The sequence below is a fragment of the Anabrus simplex genome, chromosome 1 (genome assembly GCF_040414725.1).
Source record: "Anabrus simplex isolate iqAnaSimp1 chromosome 1, ASM4041472v1, whole genome shotgun sequence".
NCBI classification, from domain to species: Eukaryota; Metazoa; Arthropoda; class Insecta; order Orthoptera; family Tettigoniidae; genus Anabrus; species Anabrus simplex.
In genome coordinates, this window is record NC_090265.1 from 54648949 (window position 1) to 54676364 (window position 27416).

Genomic DNA, 27416 nt, shown 5'->3' on the forward strand with positions numbered 1-27416 from the left:
CTACGGAATTAATGGGCCTCTCCTCTCATGGTTTGAATCGTATCTTAAAAATCGCCTGCAGATTGTTAAAATAAGGAATCATTTTTCTGCACCTATTATTACCAGTGGAGTTCCTCAAGGGTCTCACCTTGCGCCGTTACTTTTTACTCTCTACATAAATGACATTAAAAATATACTTAAGAATTCTGAATTGCTTTTGTTTGCTAACGATGCAAACATTTTTATGCAAATTAATTGTCCACTTGATTGTTTAAAACTTCAAAAAGATTTACATCATCTGGAAAAGTATTGCATTCAAAATGGGTTGAAACTTAATCATGTGAAATGTAAAATAATATCGTTTTTTTAAAAACAAGAAGAAAATATCATTTCAGTACAAATTTAGTAATAACATTCTAACTCCTGTTTCACAAGTTAATGACCTGGGTGTTTTATTCAGTTATAACCTATCGTTTAATGAACATATTGAAAATATTTGTAAGAAAGCGTTTCAAAGATTGGGTTGCATTACTAGATATTCTAGAGAATTTTCAAATTTAGCTACCTATCGATTGCTGTATGTGTCTATGGTACGCCCTATATTAGAATACTGTACACCTGTTTGGAACCCTTCTCATTAGACCTCTATCCATAGATTAGATTTAGTACAACATAAATTTCTTTGTTTATATTCATTTAGAGCAGGATTCTCATATGATAATGTTGATTATACATCCTTACAACAGTCCTTAAATATGCATAGCCTGTCACAACGCCGTGAATTATTGGATACACTCTTCATTTTTAAATTGCTTCATTCCTTGGTGAATTGTCCACAACTCTTTGCAAAAATTAACGTACATGTACCAGACAGACACACAAGGTTCAAGAATACATTGTCTACAAATTGGCATAGAACTACGCATTCAATGGGCCAATTGAACGAATGTCAAGATCTCTAAACAAACTGGATATTGATATATTTAACTGCTCATTGTCAAAATTGAGAAATCGCTTACATAATCTCCAAATTTGACTATTACTTTCCTGTGATTACTTGTAATATAACCTGTGTATATATCTGTACATATTTTTCTACTTATACTCCATTGAACTTTCTTTTTAGTGTGTTTTGTTTTGTTTATTCTTCTCTACTGTTATGTAAAATGGTATTACCGTTAATAAAGTATTAAATTAAATTCATGATACAGTCCACCCCTCTGACCTTCAGCATTCCTTTGTAACATTACATTTTGAAAGATAGTATTCTCTTCCTTTCTGAGCTTGTTATTACAATGTTTCACTTCCATACAGTACTGTGTTCCAGACAAAAATTCTTTAAAAACGTATTTCCATATCAATGAAGGAAGCAAGCTGACTTCTTTTGCGAAGAAAGGCTTTCCTTGCTTGTGCTAGTTTGCATATTATGCCCTTCATATTTCTGTCATCATTGGTTATTCCTCTACTCAAATAACATTTGTCAACTTCCTTTAAGACTTCATTTCCTAATCATATTTTCTCCATCACCTGACTTTGACTGCATTCCATTACTTTTGTTTTGGATTTACTTATTTACACCTTGTACTCCTTCTCCAGGACTGTGTCTATGCCATTCGGCAAATCTCAGATTTTTCATTTCCTCTCCTTGGATTGTGATTCCTTTTCCAAATTCCTCTGAGTTCCGTTATTGCCTGTCCTATATAAACACTGAAAAGGAGAGGATATAAACTACAGCCTTGCCTCACTCTTTTCTGTATTGCTGCTTTTTCATAGCCCTTGCTTCTTATCACTGCAGATTGACTTCTGTACAGATTATAGATAATCCTCTTTCCTCGGTATCTGATCTCAAATAGCTTTGTCCAGTCAACATTATCAAATTCCTTTTCTAGATCTATGAATGGCATGTATGCGAGCTTGTCCTTAATTTGATCCTCCAACATCAAGTGTAAAGTCAGGATTCTGTTTTGTATGTTCTTACTTTTTTTTCTGAAGCCAAACTGATCTTCTTTCTACTCAATTTCAATTTCTCTCCATTCTTCTGTAAAAAATACACGTTAAAATTTTGTAGTCACGAGGAACTAAGCTAGTAGTGTAGTAGTTTTCACACTTGTCAGTACCTGCTTTCTTGGGAATAAACATCCTTTTTAAAATTAGAGGGCACTTCTTCTGTATCATATTATACAATAAAGGAATAAAGGATTCTTACTTGATCTTACCTTTCTTCACGACTGTCCCCTCTTCATCTCTTGTGTTTCTGTCAGCCTTTTCAATTAGTTCTTGTGCAATATGTTTCCTGAAACATTCCCTCACTCTCAGATTCCATCTCCTTGCATTCCTTCCTTTTGTCAATTTTTTCAACTTCAGATGGCATTTCATGACCAAGTTGTGGTCAGAGTCCACATCTGCTCCTGGGAAAGTCTTGCAATAAAACACATGGTTTCTGAATCTTGTCCAATCATAGCAAAATCTGTTTGATACCTTCCACTGTGCTAGGTCTGGTCCACATATATACGTAATCATTGTTTGTTGCAAGTGACTAATCTCATGTTTTAATCTGTATTGAAATCTGTTGATTTACAATAACAGAGTTTTATTATGATCCACCTGTTCAATACATTCTAATGTTGTCACATTTAAAATATCTTCATTAGTTAAAAAGTTATGTGGGACATGTTTCGCTCCCTTACAGAGCATCATCAGCCAAATCTGAATCTCAAAGAATGGTTAGGTTTGTAAATAATGACTTACGAACTATTAGAGCATTTTTCACAAACTTAAAACTTACTCTATTAGAACATCATAAAATACAGAATCTTTGGAGACATGCCTTTATTATTATTATTATTATTATTATTATTATTATTATTATTATTATTATTATTATTATTATTATTATTGTGTCTGTCAGGTCATCAGCCCAGAGGCTGGTTGGATCCTCAAATAGCACCACCAATGGTTATGCGGTTATAAGGAAACCGCAAAAACCAATGAGAGCACCAAAATGAGGCGTACTAGGCAAGATGAGAAGTGAGGTAGTTTTGCCATTGCTTTCCCCACTGGGCCAGAAAGTGCTACTGCAGCACGATTAACCCTATGAGCAACACCTTGCATAACACTCAAACGTACTAGTTGTACTCCGAATGTCATTACTTAGCACCACCCTTATCCCTTTCAGACCTGAAAGAAAACTGGAGGCGTGACTTTTTGTTTCTATGTCAAAAACTGACTAAAATGCTCCTCAATACACATATTGATAGTTTATTTTACAAAATAAAAACTAACATCCGAAAAAAAGGACCCACACAATTGTGCGTATCAAAATTCAAAACCTCGTATCATATACGATGATGTATCTTCAAAATTTATGTTCACTAACCAATGTACACACTTCATTGAATATATTCCGGTATTCAGTAAAGCTTCTAGATTAATATAAACGCAATAAATAAATACTTACTTTTGGCACTACTGCTTCTCGCCATCTCGCCTATCAACTGTGCTTTTTAAACTCTTCTTCCTTCGCCCTGGCGGTCAAGCGCATACTAAAAACAATTGAAATAGACGCCACGTGTCCCGCACAATCACTGCAGTCCGGTCTAGCGCCGAAAAAACATCAAATACGGTCAGGGATAAACAAAATACGAACCCGCACAATTGTGCATACTCGGTCTGAAAGGGATACCCCAGCAGCTTCCATATAGTCACAGCCATGGATGAGACTGGGACTTGAGTGGAAGCTACACTTTACTCTGGCCTGTGCCAAGTGATGGATGTAAAAGTACTGCATCCATCAAGAAATGACAGCAGGCAAATTATTATTATTATTTATTTTCCTTAAACTGTACATGTACAATTTAGCGGTGGTAGATGGAGAAAGGGCAAGTCCCACATACACGGAAGTGGTTCCATCTCCACATGTGTACATAAACTCTACTGAATATTTACATATAAACTTATGTAGACAATTTTAAATTTGTGATCTCGTAAATTTGATAATTGAACTTGTGACAGGGTGAATGTTGGTCTTACAGAAATTTAAATGCTTGTTGTCATTTGACCTCAGCGAATGCTGTTGAATAAATACGCTCTTGTTGACATCAGTGACCGTACATTGAAATAATGGATTTAAAAAGGCATGATCGAAAGGGACGTAAATCGACGATCGTATTTAAAAGTTGTTGGGTAGTTTATCTTGTATGTCCCCTCCAATTGCTGTTTGTTTGTTTGGTGTTATCTGAGGTGGTGTGGTGAATTCTACCAGCTGACTTCCTCTTTCATTCCTTTGTTCCAATCTAAATTCTGCTACTACATTAACTTCTCCTTCTTGACGTACCACTGTATTTCAGTGCCTTATCACAATTACCTCATCTCCTTTTACATAGTGTATTATATCTTTTCTCTTTTTTTATATTCTTTTAATTTGTAGTAAGAATCTGAATAATTACTATTTTGTATAAGTATATAACCTTGATGTATTCCAGTCTGTCAAAACTAATGCAAGATTAATAAATACAAGAAAAGGAAAAATATTAATATTAGTAATAGAATGTACCTGTATGTATGTATGTTGTTGTTGTTGTTGTTGTTGTTTGAGTCATCAGTCCATAGATTGGTTTGGTGCAGCCTCCATGCCACCCTATCTTGTGCTAACCTTTTCATTTCTCTCTAACTACTACATCCAGTCCGGCCACGCAGTGTAGGGGGCAACGTGTCCACCTGTCACCCGGCGGCCCCGGGTTTGATTCCCGGCCTTGTCCGGGTCTTTTAACTGTAATGATTAATATCCCTGGCTTGGGGACTGGGTGTTTGTGACATTCTTAATCTTCCTTTCCTCACACACAACATTTCACACTACCGCCATTCCAATTACACGCAGGTTCATACAGTATGGTGTCAGTAGGGGCAAAAGTTCCACATGGGTCGATGCCCCGAACAAATAGCATTTAAAAAAAAAAACTACATCCTACATCTGCTTATCATATTCATACCTAGGTCTACTCCTACTGTTCTTACCACCTACACTTCCCTCAAAAATCAACTGAACAAGTCCTGGGTGTCTTAATATGTGTCTTATTATTCTGTGTCATCTTCTCATCAACTTTAGCCAAATCGTTCTCCTCTCGCCAATTCAGTTCAGTATCTCTTCGTTCAAGATTCAATATACCCATCTCATCTTCAGCATTCTTCTTTAACACCACATTTCAAAAAGCTTCTATTCTCTTTCTTTCTAAGCTGGTTATTGTCCATGTGTCACTTCCATGCAATGGAAAAGTCTTCAAAAATATCTAATTTGTAAAATTTCAGCAGAGTATAGAAAATCCAACAGATAATCCCATCCTTGATACCAGAGATGAACCTGCATACTACAAAGAATAGTAAAAGCTATTAAGTTCTTTGCCTTAATTATTGTTCTGTGTGAACTGATGAGGTTGATCAGTTTGTTTTCCTATTGTTTATTCTCTGTCTTCTTTTTCAGGTATTTTCTAGTATTTATTAATCTTACATTAGTTTCAGCAAAATGGAGAACTTCAAGGTTTACATTAAGTAAGTCAGAACTGAAAAGAGGCTTCAACTTTAATAAGTACAGTGCCTTGTTTTGGAAACATTATTGCTAATAGTTGATTATTTGGTGAAGATGTGTCTGACTGGTTTGATGCAGCCTTCCATGCCTTCCTATCCTGTGCTAAACTTTTCATTTCTGGAATTGTAAGCATTGAGAGAAGCAGGTTAGGAGGTATACAGCTCTTTTTTCTGTAGTAGATAACTATAAGATTTCATTACAGGACACAAGATCTAGTTATCTTTACTGCATTCTTTCTATTCTGATCCTCACATTATTAACAAAAGCATTTTTTTCCAGAAAAAATGTAATATAGTGACTCAAAGCCAGTCATGTGGCCTGCCCAATTTAATGTAAATTTTTGCAGCACAGTAAATCAAACAAAATCTCAAAGATTATTATTCGAAGAATAAAATTATCATCTGTTTTATTGTACCTTTTACACATTTTAGATCAGCCGAAAGCAGCTGACACTTTCGTGGAGAAGCTGGCTACCCAAATCATAAAAAATGTGCAGATAAAGATACAAGATATCCATATACGTTATGAAGACAGAATCTCAATACCTTATCACCCATTTGCTGTTGGACTCACTATGCACAACCTTTCAGTTCACACAACAGATGAGAACTGGAAGGAATGTATTGTCCAGGATGAATGTCCCCAGATTCATAAGGTAAAGCTAGTTTTTATTGTTTTGTATCATGATTTGAAAAGAGGAATAATTTGTTTAAAAGTCTTTGAGAAACAATACATTTTCTGAACTTAGAAAATTGTTTATTAATCTTAACAGATAACATGCTTGCTTTTACTTTCAGAATTTTTATTTTTTGGATGCCTACATGAATCCTCATTCCTGTACCCACTTAACACAAGCTTAACCATCAACCCTTCTGTCCAGTCCATTCCTGTACACAGCTAATTGGAGTACAAAAGTTTAGAAATCTTTTGATTTCTGTGGTGGTGAAGTGAGACCTCCTTATTCAAGAGACACTTATTTTCAAGGTATTGTTTCTTAAAATATCAACTATCTCCACCTTCGCCACAGACTTCCTGATGCTTTACCTACACTAGTGATAATATATGCTTGTCATTTTACCAGTAGTCTGTTAAATAAAATTAAAAATAAAGTGAAAATTCAAATTGTGTGTTATTTCAGTATGTACTACTGTACTATACTTGATGCTATATTATTGTTCAAAAGCTTGGTGTAAATACTTTGAATGATATTGGAGGTATTTTGTTATAAATCAAGATTTTAATTCTATAATCAGCATGTGACCATTAGTACAGCCTTGAATCATTAGCATACTGGCCTTCTGTTCAGAGGGCCCCAGGTTCAATTCACAGCTGGGTCAGTGATTTTAAATGAGTATAGTTAATTCCTTTGATTCGGCGACTGGCTGTTTGCATTTGTCTCAATACACATCTACATGCAACACATCACACTATAAATCACCACAAAAACATGCAGTAGTGAATGAATAGGGTTGCTTTCAGAAAAGGTTATAAAACTGACCGAAGTACTGACCCCAGGTAACTGGGGAAAAAGGACGGGAAGAAGAAGAATCAGTGTGTTACCATACGAAAATGGAAGCCAAATGTTGGTTATCAGAAAGACTAGCTTCCATTTAAATATAAATTTTAAAGTAATTTAAATGTCCGACAAGTTAATTAGCTCTTGTGTACCAGTCACTCAAGGGTTAGTTTTTGTAATCACATCAGTAATACTATCTAACAAAGATGAGAGGCAGCAGCAGAAGAGACGAGCATGCCTCAGTTAACAAAAAATAGTTAGTCATTGTAAATTCTCTAAGTCTTAGGGACTTAGGACATTCTAGATAATCATATTTTTCTTCCAGTTCGGCAAAAGTAGGGCTTTCAGATCTGCCCTTCATTCTTTCATGGTTTTTCTTCTCATTTTGATGGTTATCTTCATCATCTTCCTGAATAGGGGCTAATGACTGTCTGGTTTTGCAGCTTATAAAAACCATTATGACTGTTCAGTTCTGTGTGATGACTGAAAATTATTTCCATATTAGTATACTTACCATTGAAGGACTTTGTAATAAAAATTTGAGGGGGTGGATATCTCCATTATTATAGTTTGTATCATAAAAATGTCATACATTACCCTTTCCCATTTCCAGCTATGTTGGATGTTAATGACACCATTCCATCCTCTTTTTCTTTTTTTTGTGTGTGTACATAAATAGCAGGAACTACAGCACGTAAATTTTATCTATGCTTGAGTCTTCTGATAATACTCAGCCTTTAGAGTTGGCTGATGGTAACTATACGGTTATCATCATCAATGTCCCACTCCAGTCACCCGGGTGTGGTTAACAAGCCTCCTCCACTCCTTTCTGTCCTTCCACTTTTCCTGCTCCATTACTTCTGCCACATCCAATCCAGCTTCTCTAATGTCCTTCCAAATCTGATCCATCCACTTTCTAACCGGTCTCTTTCCCTTAACTTCTCTTTCCAGTTCCCTTCTTACTACCTGTGCCTTTCCCATTCTTTTTACATGTCCGAACCATCTCAGCCTTGCTTTCTGTATCTTCTGTACTAACGTTTCTATATTTAACTCTTCTCTGATTTTAATATTTTGAATTCTATCTCTTGTCTTTTTAACTGATGTTCTTAAAAATTTCATTTCTTTCGCTTGAATCGTGCTATCTTGTCTCTTATTAGTTACCAGCATTTCTAGTCCATATGTTACAACTGGAATAAAATACTGTTTATACAATGTTAATTTCATTCTCTTGGGTACTCTCTTGGCTCTCTGACTTGATGATAAAATGTTGTACCATTAATTAGTCGGTTATTCATTTCAGGGTTGATTTCATTGCTTCCATTAATAATGCTACCCAGATATGTACACTGTTCTACCTTCTCTAACCGTTCACTGTCTATGTTGTACCAGGAAAAAAGTGTTTCTAGCTGCTGATACTAGCTTGAAGAGCATGGAATATTTCTAAGACGGTGGTACATAAGCGTTTGTGTTAGTACATAGAGGGGTATTAGTTCATCGAATTTATATTATTTTGAAAATCTGGTTTTATTGTTCATTTGGAACAAATTCATGACTTTTTTTACACAAGTTGAGTTGATTCGTTTTAGCAGGCTGGAACCTCTGAACTCTGGGAGGATAATTCGGCTTGGTCTGGACAGGGATGCAAAGTTCTCGACATTCTAGAATTTCTCAAATTTCTGGAAGATGTGGAAGTTTTCGAATTTCTAGGTGCACACGTTGCTGGGTTCGATCTCTCACAAGAATACTGAGAGGTGAGGCGTGACAAGAACACAAGTCTCCTGTATGGTATTCAGCTCATTTGTATCACTGTCAAATAAATTAATTTTTGCTTTAAACACTTCGTTGATTAATTATAAGTGGGATACGTCAAATGATAATGAAATTGACACTTGAATCTTTGACTTTAACATATACACAAAGACGCACAGGATATGCTGTCAGTTGGTACAATTATTTTATTCACATGTATTTACAAAGCACACACATAACCATCATCACTGTTGTCAAAACAAAACTCTTGCATTACAAACCGCCATTTAAAGAAAACTGCCAATCTCTGCACATCGAGATGACAACATTGAAACACAAAGAAGAGTTGACTGCTTAAAAGCATGTCATCCACGTGGTCACAAGTATATTCTTGCTACACCATAACTCATCAACCAATAACTTCCAAACAACAACTAACTTAACAGTAACTCAGCAGTAAACATAACTAACTTCACCGTCAAGATAGTCTCCTTATATATGTGCCTGGCCAGACTTCTAATTACATTACAAAATATATCTTTGTGAAAATTCTAGTGTGTCTAACACAGATTACAATGTACAGACTATTCTCAATTGTTCTCGTGCTTATTACCATTCTGGAAGTTACAGTGTGTTTCACAATTATGGATTAAAAATTATACATTTAAGAGTGTTGTTGTTTGTGTCATCAGTCCATAGACTGGTTTGATGCAGCTCTCCATGCCACCCTATCCTGTGCTAACCTTTTCATTTCTACGTAACTATTGCATCCTACATCTGCTCTAATCTGTTTGTCATATTCATACCTTGGTCTACCCCTACCGTTCTTGCCACCTACACTTCCTTCAAAAACTAACTGAACAAGTCCTGGGTGTCTTTAGATGTGTCCTATCATTCTATCTCTTCTTCTCGTCAAATTTAGCCAAATCGATCTCCTCTCACTAATTTGATTTAGTATCTCTTCATTCGTGATTCGATCTATCCATCTCACCTTCAGCATTCTTCTGTAACACCACATTTCAAAAGCTTCTATTCTCTTTCTTTCTGAGCTAGTTATCGTCCATGTTTCACTTCCATACAATGCCATGCTCCACACAAAAGTCTTCAAAAACATCTTTCTAATTCCGATATCAATGTTTGAAGTGAGCAAATTTCTTTTCTTAAGAAAGCTCTTCCTTGCTTGTGCTAGTCTGCATTTTATATCCTCCTTACTTCTGCCATCGTTGGTTATTTTACTACCCAAGTAACAATATTCATCTACTTCCTTTAAGACTTCGTTTCCTAATCTAATATTTCCTACATCACCTGCCTTCGTTCGACTGCACTCCATTACCTTTGTTTTGGACTTATTTATTTTCATCTTGTACTCCTTACCTAAGACTTCATCCATACCATACAGCAACTTCTCGAGATCTTCTGCAGTCTCAGATAAAATAACAATATCATCGGCAAATCTCAAGGTTTTGATTTCTTCTCCTTGGACTGTGATTCCCTTTCCAAATTTCTCTTTGATTTCCTTTACTGCCTGTTCTATGTAAACATTGAAAAGGAGAGGGGACAAACTGCAGCCTTGCCTCACTCCTTTCTGGATTGCTGCTTCTTTTTTAAAGCCCTCGATTCTTATCACTGCAGACTGATTTTTATACAGGTTGTAGATAATTCTTCGTTCTCGGTATCTGATCCCTATCATCTTCAGAATCATAAATAGCCTGGTCCAATCAACATTATCGAATGCCTTTTCTAGATCTACGAATGCCATGTACGTGGGCTTGTCCTTCTTGATTCGATCCTCTAAGATTAGACGTAAAGTCAGGATTGCTTCACGTGTTCCTACATTTCTTCTGAAGCCAAATTGATCTTCCCCCAACTCAGCTTCAACTTGTTTTTCCATTCTTCTGTAAATAATACGTGTTAAAATTTTGCAGGCATGAGATACTAAACTAATAGTGCGGTAGTTTTCACACCTGTCAGCACCGGCTTTCTTGGGAATAGGTATAACAGCATTCTGCCGAAAATCGGATGGGACTTCTCCTGTCTCATACATCTTGCACACTAAATGAAATAACCTTACCATGCTGGTTTCTCCTAAGGCAGTCAGTAATTCAGAGGGAATATCATCAATTCCAGGTGCCTTGTTCCTATTTAGGTCACTCACAGCTCTGTCAAACTCTGACCTCAAAATTGGGTCTCCCATTTCATCAGCATCAACAGCCTCTTCATGTTCCAGAACGAAATTATCTACATCTTTACCTTGATACAACTGTTGGATATGCTCCTGCCATCTTTCTGCTTTGTCTTCTTTCCCTAGAAGTGGCTTTCCATATGAGCTCTTAATATTCATGCACCTAGATTTCCTTTCTCCAAAGGTTTCCTTGATTTTCCTGTATGCAGCATCTACCTTTCCCAGGACCATACAGCCTTCGACATCCTTGCACATTTAAGAGTAAATTATAATATTAATTTACATGTATTTACATTAACAGAGCTGATATGAATGTGTATGTACAACACATGTTCCATGACATAACCTCGCACACAATACAATCACTCGACTACGTAAATAATAGTAATACTAATACTTTCATGACATAATCTCACACACAGTACGATCATTCAACTAGGGAAATAATACTAATACTAAATGGATGTACACTTCATAGCTATATATACAAGTAATAATAATAATAAAAATAAAAATAGTAATAATAATAATAATCATACTCGTAAAATAATAATAATAATAATAATAATAATAATAATAATAATAATAATAGACCTAATAATAATAATAATAATAATAATAATAATAATAATCATGATTGTACCAGGAGGTACATCTCAACTCCGCACATTCAAAAGAAGCGCCTTAATGAACTCCTCTGTCGGCCAAAACATGAAACACCAACTGTATGAAGTTAGGACGTTGACCAGAAGATGTCGCCATTGAAATGTGGAGTAATTGTGTTATGGTGAAGTTTCCTAAACTGATTGGATTTACTTTGGTTTTGCTGTACATCAAGAAGTTTGCACATTTCTCCATAGATGTCACTACCAAAAACTGTGGTCATGCACTCTGGTGCAAGGTAGAAGTTGTTATTGAAAGAAATTTTGTGTTTGAGTTTTCTCAAGTAAATTAACTTTCATTTGTTTTTTGTATATATTTCAAAGTTTGCAACACTTCTTTCTCATTCCGCCAGTTTTGAATCTGGCCAATAAGAATTTTCCGTAATTATTTTTCAGCCTATCACAGGCTTCTTGTTCATAACTTTTGGATTTGCCAATAAAATTAAGAGGGTGTGTCCGGATTAGTCCAGAACCCTCTAGAACCGTCCTCGCGGGTATATAAGCTAAGGCTTTTCTGGGCGCCTTGTCCAATTGATCGTCATCTTTCTGAGTGTGTGTGTTAAGACAGGAGGCGGGGAGCCTCATTTTTTTTGGCAGGCAGAACAACAGCCAGATAAAGGCCACCAATATTATATTTTTCTAACTGTCTCCGCAAATTTATCCGAGGGGAAGGTCCGAATTTCTAACTATGTAACCAAACTTTTCTAAAATGTAAATTTTCGTTCGACTAATGTAAAATTTCATAAAGCCCTGTTAGGATTTTAATACTTCATTATTTAAGAGTGCAAGTGTACACCTCCATTCAGTTTGTGTTCGGGCCATTTAATTACCGTGTTCTTTTTCCACAAAGGCTCAGTAGGTTGGGTAATAGATACCTCTGTGTAAAATAAATTTTGTAAATTGTGCCTAGAGTGGTCAGAGATCATAAAGTTTTGTGTAATGTTGCCTCAAGCTGGCTGTTAAAATGTTCGAGAGCATGTAAGCTCTTTTCTAGTTTACTGTAATATTGAGGAGTGCCTCTGGAAGGTTGTAAAATTGTTAAAGCAGTGTGCTCTTGAATTGTAATGCTCCTGTCCTTGTCTAAACATTGTGATTTTTACAAATTTTGTAACACTGGATCTTGTAGCTCAAGACTTGTAACTCTGGGGCTTGAAGCCCAAAATTGTTAAATCCCTTTTCTGGGGTTCTCAATTTTAATCCCCAAATTTGCCATTGTCATTTCACTAAATGAAAAAAAATTTAAGTTTGAAAAAAAAAAAAAAAAAAAACACTTTAAATAAAGTTTTAATTCAGTTTTTGATATCGTAGTTAGACCCATTCAAGCCCACACCTTCTTTCACCTCTTTCTGTGTCACAGATATCTCCGTAACAATGATTGTAAAAAAAAAAAAAAAAATAATAATAATAATAATAATAATAATAATAATAATAATCTGCATTAGTTACCCATGGGTGAGAGACTATTGTTTTCAAGTTATACCTGTTATTGCACTTGCATTCAAATCCCCGGTATAACTTGAAACAATTTCCACACTTTATCACACTCATCGACTTTGCCTTGGACGTAGATTGTATCTTCTCTCTCCCTCGATGTCGCTGGATGTGCTCTCCTCATCTTTACCAGCATGTGCCGGGTCGAGGTTGCCTCGCTGCCAGCCTCTTCCTCGATGATAGTTGATGTGTTCTCCTCCCGATGAGCAGATGGTGATGTGTCATTAGTAGCCTCTCATCCTGGCTTACTCTGTATGCGGAGCGGTTGGGTGACTCGCCGCAACTCCGATGCGTGTACCGTAACAGGATGGTTGGTCTTCAGTAAGTAGACCCCATGGCCCAGCTGTTTATCCACCTTGATGGGACCAACCCACTTAGGTGCGAGACCTGCGTGAAATCCTCCAATCTTATTACTGATTGGGTGGTTACGTCGCAGTACTTCTTGGCCTGGTAGGAAGATCTGCATCTCTTTGACATCTTGAACCTTGATCTGGGTAAGGGATCTCTTCTCGGTCAAAGCTTACTTCTTGGTGTTCTGCCGCTGCTGCCAATCTGCCAGGGAAACAGCTGCATCATCTTGACCCGAAGTGGATGGTGGACGAATCTCCCAATCCCCAGTGCCATACAGCTGTCGACCAAGAAACAGCTCTGCTGGGAAATAGCCGATGACACGGTTGATGCGTTGTCGCAGGTCAAAGAGTGACTGTGGTATCTGACGGTCCCACTGTCAATGTTCTTTGTCTATCAGGTGGACTCGTAGCATCCTTTTCAGCTCCTTATTCAGTCGTTCCATTGGATTTGCCCTTGGGTCGTAGATAGGGGTGGTCCAGTGCTCCCACCCCATTCCGTTGTCATTTGTCGCCACTTCCTCGACGTGAACTGACTCCTGTTGTCTGACAGAATGCACCATGGATAACCGTAGCAGCTGAATACCTAGTCTTGTAGCAGGCTGGTGTGGCTGCAGGTATCGGAAAAGCCTCAATCCATCTTGTGAAGAGGTCAGTGATTACTAGGAGTCCTGTTTTACCCCGTGGTGTTCTAGGGTAAAGACCCATTAAGTCCAGGGCTATGACCTTCCACGGGCATTGTGGCAGTCTTCCTCATTGGCTGGAATCTGCTTTCCTGTTGCTCGCCTTGGTGCACCCCTTCACATAGTCCAGGATGTTTTTTCGCATGTTGACCCAGAAGAATCTTCGTAGGATAGACTGATATGGCTCCTTGCCTCCTGGATGTCCGGCTTCTGTGCTGTTGTGGAACTTCTAGAGGATGTCTGTCGTGTGCTGTCTGAGGATCACCACTACTTCAGGCATGTCAGGGAGGTGCGACCTGTACATAAAGTGTCCTCCTTCAACCCGGAAGTTCTTTTAGCACATCTTGAATTCCCTCGGGACAAGTACTATGGGTGTTCTGTCTCCTAATCCACTGCGTCATGGTTCACAGGGCTTGTCTTGTTCCTGCCACTGTTTTCACTCCCGGATCAAGTCAAAATCAAAAATCAAAATCTCTTTATTTGCAAATGAGGTGTCTACCTCGGTGGCAAATGGTACACTAAAATACATTATTGTCAAGCACTAAATATTAAATTAACAAGAGAAGAAAATTTTTCCTATAATACAATATTATACAATTTACGCTAACAATGTTTTCTATTAAACACACAGCTCATCCTTAATAAATTTATATTGTTTACAAAATTCTAATTATAATATCTCTTGTACTACTTACAAATATAGTCAACTGATATACAGTATGTGGAATTGCTTCAAATGATACTATAAAACTGGTATAACATTAATATTTACATTGCATTTATTTATTTACTATTTTTTTTTTTTTACCCGTTCTGGATCCTAAGTAGCATAACGACTTGCTGCGTCTTAACCAGAGCCCCTTTTGCCACCACTTTTCAGAGTTCCTGAAGGGCCTTCACAGCTACCGTAGCGGTCCCGGGGCCCTCGAAGTCCCCACTGTACTTCACCCCTACAGGCTGTCCCCTACTTTGGCTGTCCAAACTCCTTAGACCAGGGGATGGAATTAATTTATTCACACAATTTTTTTTTTTATTTACAATAACCTGCACCGGTCGAATGCCCTCTAACACTTCATTTATTTTCTCTGTTGCTGTTTATTCTCTTCTTGAATATCTGTACAGATTTTGGAAAAGGATCAAACACTACCCCTGGTAAACTGTTCCACTCCTTCACACCCTTCCCAATGAATGAAAATTTACCCCAATCGCTTCTGCTAAAATTCCTTCTAATTTTATATTTGTGGTCAGTCCTGCCGATATAATTATTTTCCAACTGAAGCCTCTCACGGATATCTCCCCATGCTTCTTCTCCTGTATAGGCTCTATATAATCCTGTAAGTCTAGTTTTCTCCCTTCTCTTACTTAAAGTTTCCCACCCTAGTTCCTTTAACATTTCTGATACACTACTCTTTCTCCTGAAATCCGCTGTTACAAATCTTGCTGCTTTCCTCTGCACACTATCTATTTCTTTTATTAGGTATTCTTGGTGAGGATCCCAAACACTGTTTGCATATTCCAATAATGGACGAACCATACTCAAGTAACTTTTTTCTTTTAATTCTTTGTTGCATCCTTTAAGTAGCCTCATTATGACATGTAATGATCTGTATGCTTTCCCAACAATGTCATCAATATGACCCTTCCAGTGCAAATTACTTTCAAATCTCACACCTAAGTATTTGCACTTGCCATCAAGTTCCATCTTGATGGTCATAAGGACGGGTTCCTTAGGCTCACTCTGCTGTTTTTGTGGGAATTCCCTTTCGACAATGGTGCTACTAGCTTCACGTTCCATCTCCCGGTGTCGAGAAAAGCTGTCTGCTCCTATGTTCATCGGTCCTGGGACGTGACACACATCGAAATCAAATTATGCGATTAACAGAGCCCATCGCTTCAGTTTAGATTTTGAGCCAGAGACAGAGTTCAACCATTTGAGAGCAGCGTTATTGGTGTAGAGCTGGAACTTCCTTCCCTCCAAGTAGCATCTGAATTTGCCCATGGCTAGGGCTTCCTCCTCGGCTGTGCAGTAGTGTTGTTCGATGGGAGATAACTTCCTGCTGGCATACTCGATGTCCCTTCCGCCATCACTCCTCTTCTGGAATAACAATACTCCTGAGCCGTAGTCGCTGGCAGCTGTCTGCAGGCACATCTTCCGTTGAGGGTCGGGATGGGCTAAACCGGGAGCGTTACATATCGCAGCCTTAATGCCGTGGAATGCTGCCTCTTCCTTGCTGGTCCATTGGAACGGGCAGTTATGGATTAGATCGGTGAGTGGTATTGCCTTCTCTTCAAAGTGTGGCACGAAACTGCTATACCATCCACACAAGCCAAGGAACTGACATACTTGTCGCTTGGTCCGCGGGCATTCAATTTCTTTGACAGCTCGATTTTTCTCCGGTTGCCTTTCTAAGCCTTCAGAGGTTAGGACATGGCCAAGATGTTTTACGTGGGACTGGGAAAAGTGGCACTTCTCCAGTTGGCAAGTCAGTCCATGCATCTTAAGTCATTCCAGCACTTTCTCAGATGTACAAGGTGTTCTTGAAAATTCTTGCTGTAAATGAAAATGTCGTCGAGCTACACTTGGCAAAAATCTCCAACATATCCTGATAATACCTTATCCATCAGTCACATGAAGGTGGCAGGAGCATTCTTCAATCCAAAGGGCATTACTGCAAACTGGTACAATCCTCTCGGTGTTATGAAAGCGGTCAGTGGTCTAGAACTTTCCTCGACGCCACTTGCCAGTATCCGGAGTTGAGATCCAGCGTGCTGAAAATCCTAGACCCACTTGTTTCAGCGAGTCTTTCAGGTCAGGCATGGGGTATTCATCACTAATGGTCTTCTTGTTCAACTTGCGGTAGTCCACACGTAGTCTATACACCCCATTCTTCTTCTTCTTCTGTAGGACGATAGGTGAAGCTCAACAGGATGTAGAGGGTTCGATTAGACCTTGCCCTTCCATCTCTTGAATCTTCTGGATGACAAAGTAGAGTTTATCTGGGTTGATTGGATATGGATGCTGCTTGATAGGTGAGGAAGAGCTACATTCAATTGTGTGCGTTACCATGGTAGTGCATCCTATTTTATTGATTACATCCGGAAAGTTCTTGAAGGTGTTTCTCAGCTCCTCTTCTTCACTTGGTCGAAGACGTGTTAACTGGATATCTTCCAGGTTTACGTCAACTTCCGTATCCTTGTGGAGATTTCCATAATGCCAGGCAACCCTCAGACGTCGGTCTTTTCCCAAAAAGACTTCATGAGCTGCATAGTCTAGGATCACCTTTTATTCCACCAGAAAGCCATGACTTAATATGATATCAGGTTCTGGATCACTGCAACATCAATTTCAATAGGCTTGTTCATGCAATTAGCGTTTAGGTTACTCTGTCCTTGGATGGAATAGGTTACCCTGTCCGCTTCTCCCACCACCCTTCTGAGGTGGTGAGGCTTCATAGGCGGTAGTAATCTGACGACAGTCCCGTTGACAAATGAGTGGCTTGCTTGGCTGTCGAGTATGTCTGAAACATTCTCGTTGCCAATCCTTAAGATGATAGCTGGGTGGGTTGATCTATTCTACTCACTATCTGACCAATCCCTCTCCTTCTTTACCAGGGTTACTTATCTGTCAGGTCTTGAGGAGCATTCCTGTTCCCGGTCCCATCCTCTCCTCAATCCAGAATGGGCTGGTCCTAGTTTTCTGACGTCAAGGCTGGGCACTTGCTCTTCAGGTGTCCACTCTTCCACACTGGTAGCACTTCCTAACTGCACTGGGCTCTTCCGTATCTTTACTCTTATGTTCCTCCTCCAGCTGGGCAATGATTCTGCGTAGATCGTCAAAGGATCTGGGTTGTGATACTTTCACAAGGGGCCGAATCATATCGTGGAGTAGCTCTGTGATATCTGGTAAGATTTCGTTTTCGCTTCCTTCCGGGTGCAGACGCTTGACAAGTTGGTACTTGTGCAGGACGAAGGCGCTAGCTCTCATGCCATTGGGTTGTGCCTCAGTCAGTAGCTTCTTTTTCATGGAGCTCTTCACCGCTTCGGAATTAAACCTAGTGAGGAATTCCCTCTTGAAGTCCATCCAGTTTAGATTTAATCCCTTCAAGGTGTTCCACCAAGTAGTGGCTTGCCCTTTTAATCAGTGTGATGAGTTGCACGAAGATGTCCTCTGGTAAATTAGTCCTTCCTAATAGGTTGACCAATCCCTCGACGAAGCTAGTCGGATTCTCCTCCAGTCGCCCGTGGAATTCTGGAAGGCTCTCTGTAATCACCTTTGGGTCTAGGTGTCCTGTATTGCCGGTTCGGTTTAAGGAGGTTAGAGGTGTGGCGGTATGTCCTGTTTGAGTCAATCTATTTTCTACTGCATGAAGGATGCTTTCCCTTATATTCTGCACATCTTCCTCGATAGTCAAAGTCCAGTTTTCTATCCCTCCTTCAGCAGCAGAAATACGGCTCCCAAGATTTCCCTCAATAGCAGATATACAGCTTTCAAAGTTTCCCTCGGTGTTAGAAATCCTCCCCTCGACCTGTTGTTTTATGCCGGAAACCTGGATTTCCACCCACTCCTTGAAGTCCAAGATATCCCCTTCCAGCTGGCTTACTCTAGTATCGATCTGGTCAACCTGTTCTAGTTTTGACCTGATGTCCGATATCTGCTGCGTTAATCGATCGTTGACTTCGCTAATTTTTCGATGAAATTTTGTCATTTACGGTTGAAATTTTCCATTCTAGGCCCTGTTCAATTTTGTAAACCTGCATGATGTACACTTATCATATTTGGCCAGTAAAAAAAAAAAAGTTAGATTGAGAAATTTTGTCTGAAATTTTGCCTGAAAGTTTGTCATTTACGTCTGATATTTTGTTCTTTAGTGCCTGCATCATGTTCATTAGGTTAGATCATATTTCTGTTATATTTACCTATCTTCCGATGTTTCGTCGGCATCTTCGTTGACTTCAATGCAAAACTTTCCTGGATCTTCTCCCTTCTCCACGAGATCTTCCCATAGTCGCGCCTGTAGCGATTTCTTCTTAGCATTCGTCGGGAGATTCCTCTTGGTAAGTTCGTCTTTGGGCTGTTTGAGTGAAATACTCTCTAATATGACTTGCATTTTGAACTACTACATTCGTATTCACTCGTAAATTTTTACGTCCTCGTCACGGTCGCCAGTTAACGTATCGACAAAGACGCACACCAGATGCTGTCAGTTGGTACACTTATTTTATTCACATGTATTTACAAAGCACACACATAACCTTCATCACTCTTGTCAAAACAAAACTCTCACATCACATTTAAAGACAACTGCCAATCTCTGCACATCGAGATGACAACATTGAAACAAATAAAACAGTTCACTGCTTAAAAGCATGTCGTCCACGTGGTCACAAGTATATATTTCCCCCTGTGGGTGGGGGCGGTAGAATAACACCCACTGTATCCCCTGCCTGTCATAAGAGGCGACTAAAAGGGGCCCCAGGCGCTCTGAACTTTGGAGTGTTGGTTGCCAACCATGGGGCCCTTAGCTGAGTCCTGGCATTGCTTACCCTTACTTGTGCCAGGCTCCTCACTTTCATCTAGCCTATCCGACCTCTCTTGGTCAACTCTTGTTCTTTTCCAACCCCGACGCTATTAGGTTTGCGAGGGCTAGGGAGTCTTTCGTTTTCAAGCCCTTTGTGGCCCTCGTCTTCCTTTGGCCGATACCTTCATTTTTCGAGTATCGGACCCCTTCCATTTTTTCTCTCTGATAAGTGTTAATTAGAGGATGGTTGCCTAGTTGTACTTCCTTTTTAAACAATCATCACCACCACCATCACAAGTATATTCTTGCTACACCATAACTCGTCAACCAACAACTTCCAAACAATAACTAGTTAACAGTAACTCAGCAGTAACTAACAGTAACTAACTTCACCGTCAAGATCGTCTCCTTATATGTATGCCTAGCCAGACTTCTAGAACGTTACATTACAAAATATATCTTTATGAAAATTCTAGTGTGTCTGATACACAGATTACAATGTACAGAATATTCTCAATCGTTCTCATGCCTATTACCATTCTGGAAGTTAGTGTGTTTCACAATTATGAATTACATATTATACAATTAAGAATAAATAATATTAATTTCTAGGTATTTAAATTAACGGAACTGATATAAACGTCTATGTACAACACGTGTTCCATGACATGACCTCGCACACAATATGATCATTCAACTACGTAAATAATAACAATACTAATACTAAATGAATTTACACTTCATAGCTATACATACAAATAATAATAATAATAATAATAATAATAATAATAATAATAATAATAATAATAATAATAATAATCATCATCATAGTAAATCGAGCTTGATATCTGCATTAGTTACCCATGGGTGAAAGACTATTGATTTAAAGTTATACCTGTCATCGCACTTGCATCAGACTCGAACACCTTGTTGAATCACAAATGTTCATGAAATTAACACTTGAAAAAGGAAACAATTGTTCTGAGTAACTGATCATCCATTGCATGTCAGCTGAATTAATACTAAGGAAAAATATGTACAAATTTAAGAAAGAATTTATTGCAGCCGAATGGCCAAATTGGTTCATACATGACATATATTACATATCCTTGGGAGCTTATCCTGTAATAGTATCTAATTATAATATTCAATATATAGTATTTAACAGTTTTATCCATCCTCATTTCTCCCTGTTATATTCATTTAACTCTGTGGTTACTTTTAAGTGTGCATGGTTATGTCTTGCTATACTCAACAATAGACTTTTGTCTCTTGTAACGCATGGTTAAGTGGTACCTGTCACAGAGCTGGTTACACAGTGCGCATACACAATTTTTGGATGGTTCGTGGTATTTTTTGTTCTGGCAGATTTTATGGTGAAATCCATGGATTGCCAGTCTGGTGAGTACGTTCCTTAGTGTCTGGTTTTCGTTCACCCATCTCCTGTCTGTCATAGCGTCTGTTGCATAGAAGTCTAGGGGTATTTCTCTTCGTTTCTTCTCCCTAATCTCGATAAGTGTCCGCTGGTTTGGTGTATGGCAAGAATAACTGGAGTTGTAGGTCCTCTATATAGAATGTCTCTTTTGCTAGTTCATAAACAAGTCTGGATGGGGCAGTTTTTGCTACTCCTAGTGCTCTTTTTAAATATCGGGCTTTCACTTTCTCTATGGTCTTTAAGTCTTGTCAGGGATAATTTTTCCCATATTACTTCCGGACCGTATGTTGGGACTTGGCTTATTTTCGCGTGGAAAAGAGTTATGGCTGTTTGTAGTGATAGGGAGGTAATATTCTTTACACTGTAGATTCCCCTGATCGCGCCAGTTGCTCTTTCTTTTACGTGTTTCCTGAATGAGTTGCATGTTGTCCGTAGGATGATTCCAAGGTTTTTGTACGAATTTACTAGCTCTTCTTCCCTGTCCAGTGTCATTCTATGTGTGGCTGCAGCGTTTCCTCCTTTTCTGAATACCGTACATACCGTCTTATTCTGGTTAATTTTGAGTTCGTTTTCCTTCGCCCAAGTATGTACATTGTTCAGCGTTTCCTGTAGTTCGACCTTGTTTGGTGAGCTTATAACCATGTCATCTGCATATAAGTACAGTGAGACTAAGGTGGTTTTCCCTAGTATTTTCGTGATGTCCACTATGGCAATATTGAATAAGATAGGGCTCATCGGGTCTCGCTGTAGTACTGTTTGTTTGCACTATTTCTCTTGATGTTGAGACTCCATCCTTGATTTCTATTTTGTTGTAGGCCAGAATATTGTTAATCGTTTCTGTAATGACATGGTTTTTTTCCCATCATGTTTTCTAACTTTTGTAACAGCTTCGTCCTGCTTAGTAAGTCAAAGGCTTTGGTGTAGTCAATAAAGATAGTATGTTGTTTACCTTTGGGGTAGTGTTTCATGGATATCATTTAGCAGGTTGTTTGTGGCATGTAATGTCGACCTTCCTTCTCTGAATCCGAACTGCTGGTCGGGAATTAGTGAGTCTACCGATGCCGTGAGTCTTCTGGTGAGTAATTTGGAGTATACTTTAAATATATTACTTTCCAAGGCTATTCCTCTATATGAATTTGGATCGTTGTCTTCTCCTTTCCCTTTATATAGGACCTTGATCGTTGATTTTCTCCAGTCATCTCATATTTCAGCAAGTGCCATACATTTATTAAAGAGATCAGTCCATACGTCTATTAGTATTTCCACTGAGTCTTTCAACATTTCATTGTAGATTCCATCGGGTCCAGCTGCCTTATTATTTTTTGTAGAGTTTATTACAGCTTCCACCTCTGTTTTAGTGAATGGGATGATATTTTCCTCATTACAGAGTGGTCTGATAACATGTGATAAGTTCAAGTTTGACATGTTTAATATCTGGGAGAAATGACTTTCCCAGGTCTCCATAGGAACTTCTCCAGGGGTTCTGTTGGATTTTCTTTTAAGTGCTATGTAAGGGTTCTTGCATGCTTCTTCAGCTTCCAGTAGTGCCTGTTTTTCTACCCATTGTGCCTTCTTGTCCTTCAGGAGTAGTTTGTAGGCTTTCCTTTCTCTCGCTTATTCTAGTCACTCTCTGTTATTACTGAGTCTTGCCTGGTAACACTCATCATCAAACCACGGTTTTGCCTTTCTTGGTTTAATTGGGATCGTCACTGCTGTTATAGCGCTGTAAATGGTAGACATTGCAAGTTTGAAATTGTTTTCTTGTAAGTGTCTTTTTGTGTCTTTGACGGCTTGCGTGTTGTTGGTTAATGTTTGTATGTTCAGTTTCCGTGAGGTGGTTTGCATTTTCGTGTTTGATGTAGCATTGTTTCTTAGCAGTAGAAGTTTAGTATGGATAGTGATGTGCTTGGTCAGCGGCGCGTTGGATGTTTGCCACAGGCCTTGCTGACTTTTGATAGCGATGTCCTCTCCTCGGTAGAAAACTAGGTCTATAGTGCTTGTGCCATTATAGGTGACGTAGGTTTTTACAAGGTCAAGTTTGCGACGTAAGTCCGCTGATATTGGCGTGACATTCTGAAATATTCTGTTAGATCTGTAACTTGTATTATCGCTGTTCCTAACTGAATGGCTTCGGCAATTTTATGATTGGAACTCGACATTGAACGTAATATTTACAGTTCGTGGAAGTTCAGGACATGTTAGCATGTTTGTTATAAATTAAATAAGTTTAATGGTACTCGGAGAATGTTCTACAGTCTGTAAATAATGAGTACACTCAAAGATTGTTCAACACTGTCTATAAATAATTATTAGTGTTTTACTGCACTTGAAGAATATTTAACACTGTCTGTGAATAATTATTACTAAGTAGAATCTGTAAGTTTGAATGTGGCACTGAAAAATTGTATGTTCTCTTGGAACTTTATGAGTAGAAAACACAAGTTCAAATATGGCATTAATATTCTATGTTCCCACACAAGTTCAGATGTGGCACTTGAAAATATTCTATGTTCCCACAGTTTGTTATGAAACCGCAAGTTCAAATGTGGCACTTGGAAAAATTACAACATTTGGAGAAATTGTATCACTTGAAAATAAAATTCTGTGTTCCTTTGGAACAACACTGTTTGTAAAGAAAACACAAGTCCTAATATGGTACTTGAAGAAAAATACTATGTTCCACTTCCACTTCCACTGAGCACTAGAGAGTCAGAGTATCGTCCCACTGAAACACAGTCCGGACTGGACATAGGTTCGGTCTGCCACACTTGTAGAGCTCCACCCATCACGTATTACTGCCTGTGAATAGCCTAGATCACCTTGCTTTTATACCTGGAACCAATGAAGCATCTCGAAACTTGGATATTATCCACCTGTATAAATCCTAAAGTACATGGTAGATTTGCTCAAGAATTTGGTAGTTTGCAGCTGTTTTTATGGCCTCAATGATGGTGGTGCAAAAATAATTGTATCTTAACTTCAAATAGTCTTTATGGATAGGGTCGGAACATCACCAAATATGGTCATGCTCGCTGCGTGAAGCCGGCCCGAGATGGGCACATCTCTGCTGTGTACGCCAGCGGAGATCATCGGGCTTGCCTATCCTTCACTCCGCGCAAAGTTTAACCTCTTAACTGGGTATTTTTAAATAATTTTTTTGTATTTCTTCAGCAGGTTGTTTGTTACACGGCAGGATAGACAGAAAAGTTAGTAATATCATTAATATCATTCTTCTGTGATACAATGGGTAAAATAAAGTAGTTTTAATTAATTAATTTTTAGAGAAATGTTTAATCATTTTTACAATAACTGCAAGGTCATTTACCTGATGGGAATTTGAGAGTTTGGCCCATATTTTACAGCCGAAGGTTGGAAAAGATAAAAGCAAGGGGTATTTATAAATATATCATGCATGTGACATTCTGAACTATTTTTCATTAACTGCAAGGTCATTTACCAGGTTGAAATTTGTGTGTTTTGTTCATATGTTAGCACCTAAAAATAAAACAAATAAAAGAAAGGAATATTTATGAATTAATCATACTAGTGACATTGTGAAAGATTTTACATTAACTTTACGGTCAGTTACGTCATTTACCTCGCTAGAACTGCAATGATTTGTCTCAGATAAACTTTTCTAAAAGTAACGGGTTGCGATACTTTCCCGTTTTGAGAAGTACATACTGTTTTCTGGCTTATGAACTATCCCCTGCAGCATTAGAAGTCCAATTAGAGTTTTTATCTCAGTTGGATTTGTATCCACCCAATCTCTCGCTCGTGACTGCAAGGTTAAACAAAAACAAGTTTTAAGAAGTGTGACGTGGTATTTGCTGCTATCGTGCGGGAAATATATCAATTAAGATGACAATATACGACGCGACAAATTAGCTCGTCATACCCAGGAGATATTCGTGGTAAAAGACGAGTACATATATATTTGTCATGCCCATTACCCTGTAACATTCAGTGTACGAATATGTACGTCGTGCCCAGTTAAGAGGCTAACTCTCATATTTCGGAAAATTTTTTCACGTAGCAGTGTTTCTGGTACAATGTTCACCTGTCTTCTTTTTCTTTTTTCCACAGTGCACTACTACAGTTTTCTTTTTACTAATTACCATTCCGAACTCCTTCATATTTTCACTCCAAATGTCCAGTCTCCTTTGTACATCCTTTCCTCCCTTTCCCCAAATCACATCTTCCGCAAATACCAAAGCATTCACTTCATCACTACTGATACTCTGTTTTACAAGTTTTATGATTTCATCCGTCAATATAATAAACAATAATGGTGACAGTGCACTTCCTTGCTTGAGACCTTTTTTTGTATAAAATGTTTGTCACCACTCCCCACTTGTACACTGCTTTTACTGTCATGGTAAAACATTTTTATCCTGTTAATTAATGATTTTTGTATATTCCTTTTCAATAGGCATTCCCATACATGTTTTCTCTTAACTCTATCATAAGCTTTTTCCAAATCCAAAAATATGAAGATTTCCTTGTTCCTTTCCAGAAGTTTTTCTATTATCGTTCGCACTATAAGTATCAAGTCTATTTGTGATCTATTCGGTCTAAAGCCATATTGTTCTTCCTCTGTGTTTCTATTATACCCCTCAGTCTTTTGTCTATGACTTTCTCCTTTATTTTTAGCCCATGTGGTAATAGTTATACCTCTATAATTTTCACATGTCTTCCTATTTCCTTTTTTGAACAATGGTACAATGCTTTTTTGTTGCCAATCTTCAGGTATTCTTTCATTCTTCCATATGGCATTGAGAGCTCGGAATAGCCACAGTAGTCCACTGCTTCCTGCTGCCTTAATCATGTATGTTGGGTAGTCAGCCCAAAGGCTGGTTTGATCCTTTACAGCTCCACCAACAGCTGTCATAAATAGCCTAGGTGTCACTGAAGAGGCATACTAGGGAAATGAGGAGTGAGGTAGTTTCCCGTTGCTTTCCTCACTGAGCCAGAAGTTGCTATTACATATGTCTGCCAAGCCTACTGAAATGCATGCACCAACTGACCCTGTGAGCAGTATTTTCATCCATTCATAACAGGGACTGGCTGCATAAGGAATGGGTATTACTAGAATTGCTCATAACTCAGTCACTTTCATATTGTCAAAGCTAAGGATGAGACTGAGACAGGTCAGTGAACGTAACAAATTTATTCTAGCCCAAACCAGAAGATACAGTGCACTGTAAACTCTACATCCCGCCAGCAAAGGCATGTTTTGAATCTAACTCCACAAAAGACTATCATAAGGAAATGAATGGAGATGTATTTGAAGAATGGTTTGTGAATGTTCTTACTTGTCTTGAAGCCAATACGGTAATTGTTATGGACGATGCATCTTGCCATTCGGTTAGAACTGAGAAACTGCCCAATCAATCGTGGAGAAAGGGAGATATAATTAAGTTTCTGGACAGCAAGGGAATCGTTTTAAGATTACCTCTGTACGATTGTTCTTAAAAATTCAACTGAATGTGTGTGGAGCTAAGTTAAGCGCCATGTGGCTCGAGGCAACAAAACTTTCACCCTTGCGGAAGTAAGAAAACTGCTGCTGGAAGGGATTGAACTAGTGACCCCTCAACATTGGAAAAGGTGTGTAAAACACGTCATCAAGACAGAAGAAAAACAAATGTGGGATATAAACCAGTTAGTAGACGATTCTATTGAACGGATAGTGATAAATGTTAACGACGATATGGACGGGATTGAGTAATCTATATTTCTTCCACAGGCGACATTGGTGAGTACATTAACCTTCAAAAGTGTATTGAATATCAACTTGAATCATTCTGGTGATTGTATAAAAGTTGTATTCTTCTTATAACATGTTAGTTACAGATTATTTGAACTAGTTATTGATCTCATGGTTTCTTGACTTATGTTTTTATGCGACTAGTAGTGCAACGTGCACGCGGCTGGACTTCTTATTCTTATCTCCCAGGTAATTTGAAATAGGGTGTATTTTAAAGGTCTTTGAAAATCTGCTTCTGCCAAACATCATGAGGTCTTCCTCTTGGTTTCTTCCCGAGAACACTGTGGTCAAAGTATGCTTGAGGAGTCCTGTGGGGAGCCATTCTTTTCATGTGACCAAACCATTGCCTTAATCATATCAGCGTTGAATTAGTCTTTTCCACTTGCTTTACCTTTGGTCATTGCTTTCACTGCCCTTTCAAGTTCCAACCATGTTATCGGGTTCTCTTCTTTTTCTCCACCTATTTTCATTTTCTTATCTCCTCCTTCCTCTGAGCAGTCATCCT

At 38.4% G+C, this 27416-nt stretch overlaps 1 protein-coding gene across 1 annotated transcript in view; it reads left to right on the top strand.

Moving 5' to 3' along the window:
• Nucleotides 1-27416, top strand: part of LOC136884060 (intermembrane lipid transfer protein Vps13) — an 816621-nt gene that overhangs the window by 23286 nt on the left and 765919 nt on the right. Inside the window, exon 4 of the mRNA XM_067156088.2 lies at nt 5992-6215. Within this exon, the coding sequence (XP_067012189.2) occupies nt 5992-6215 (224 nt within the window). The remainder of the gene's footprint in view (nt 1-5991; nt 6216-27416) is intronic.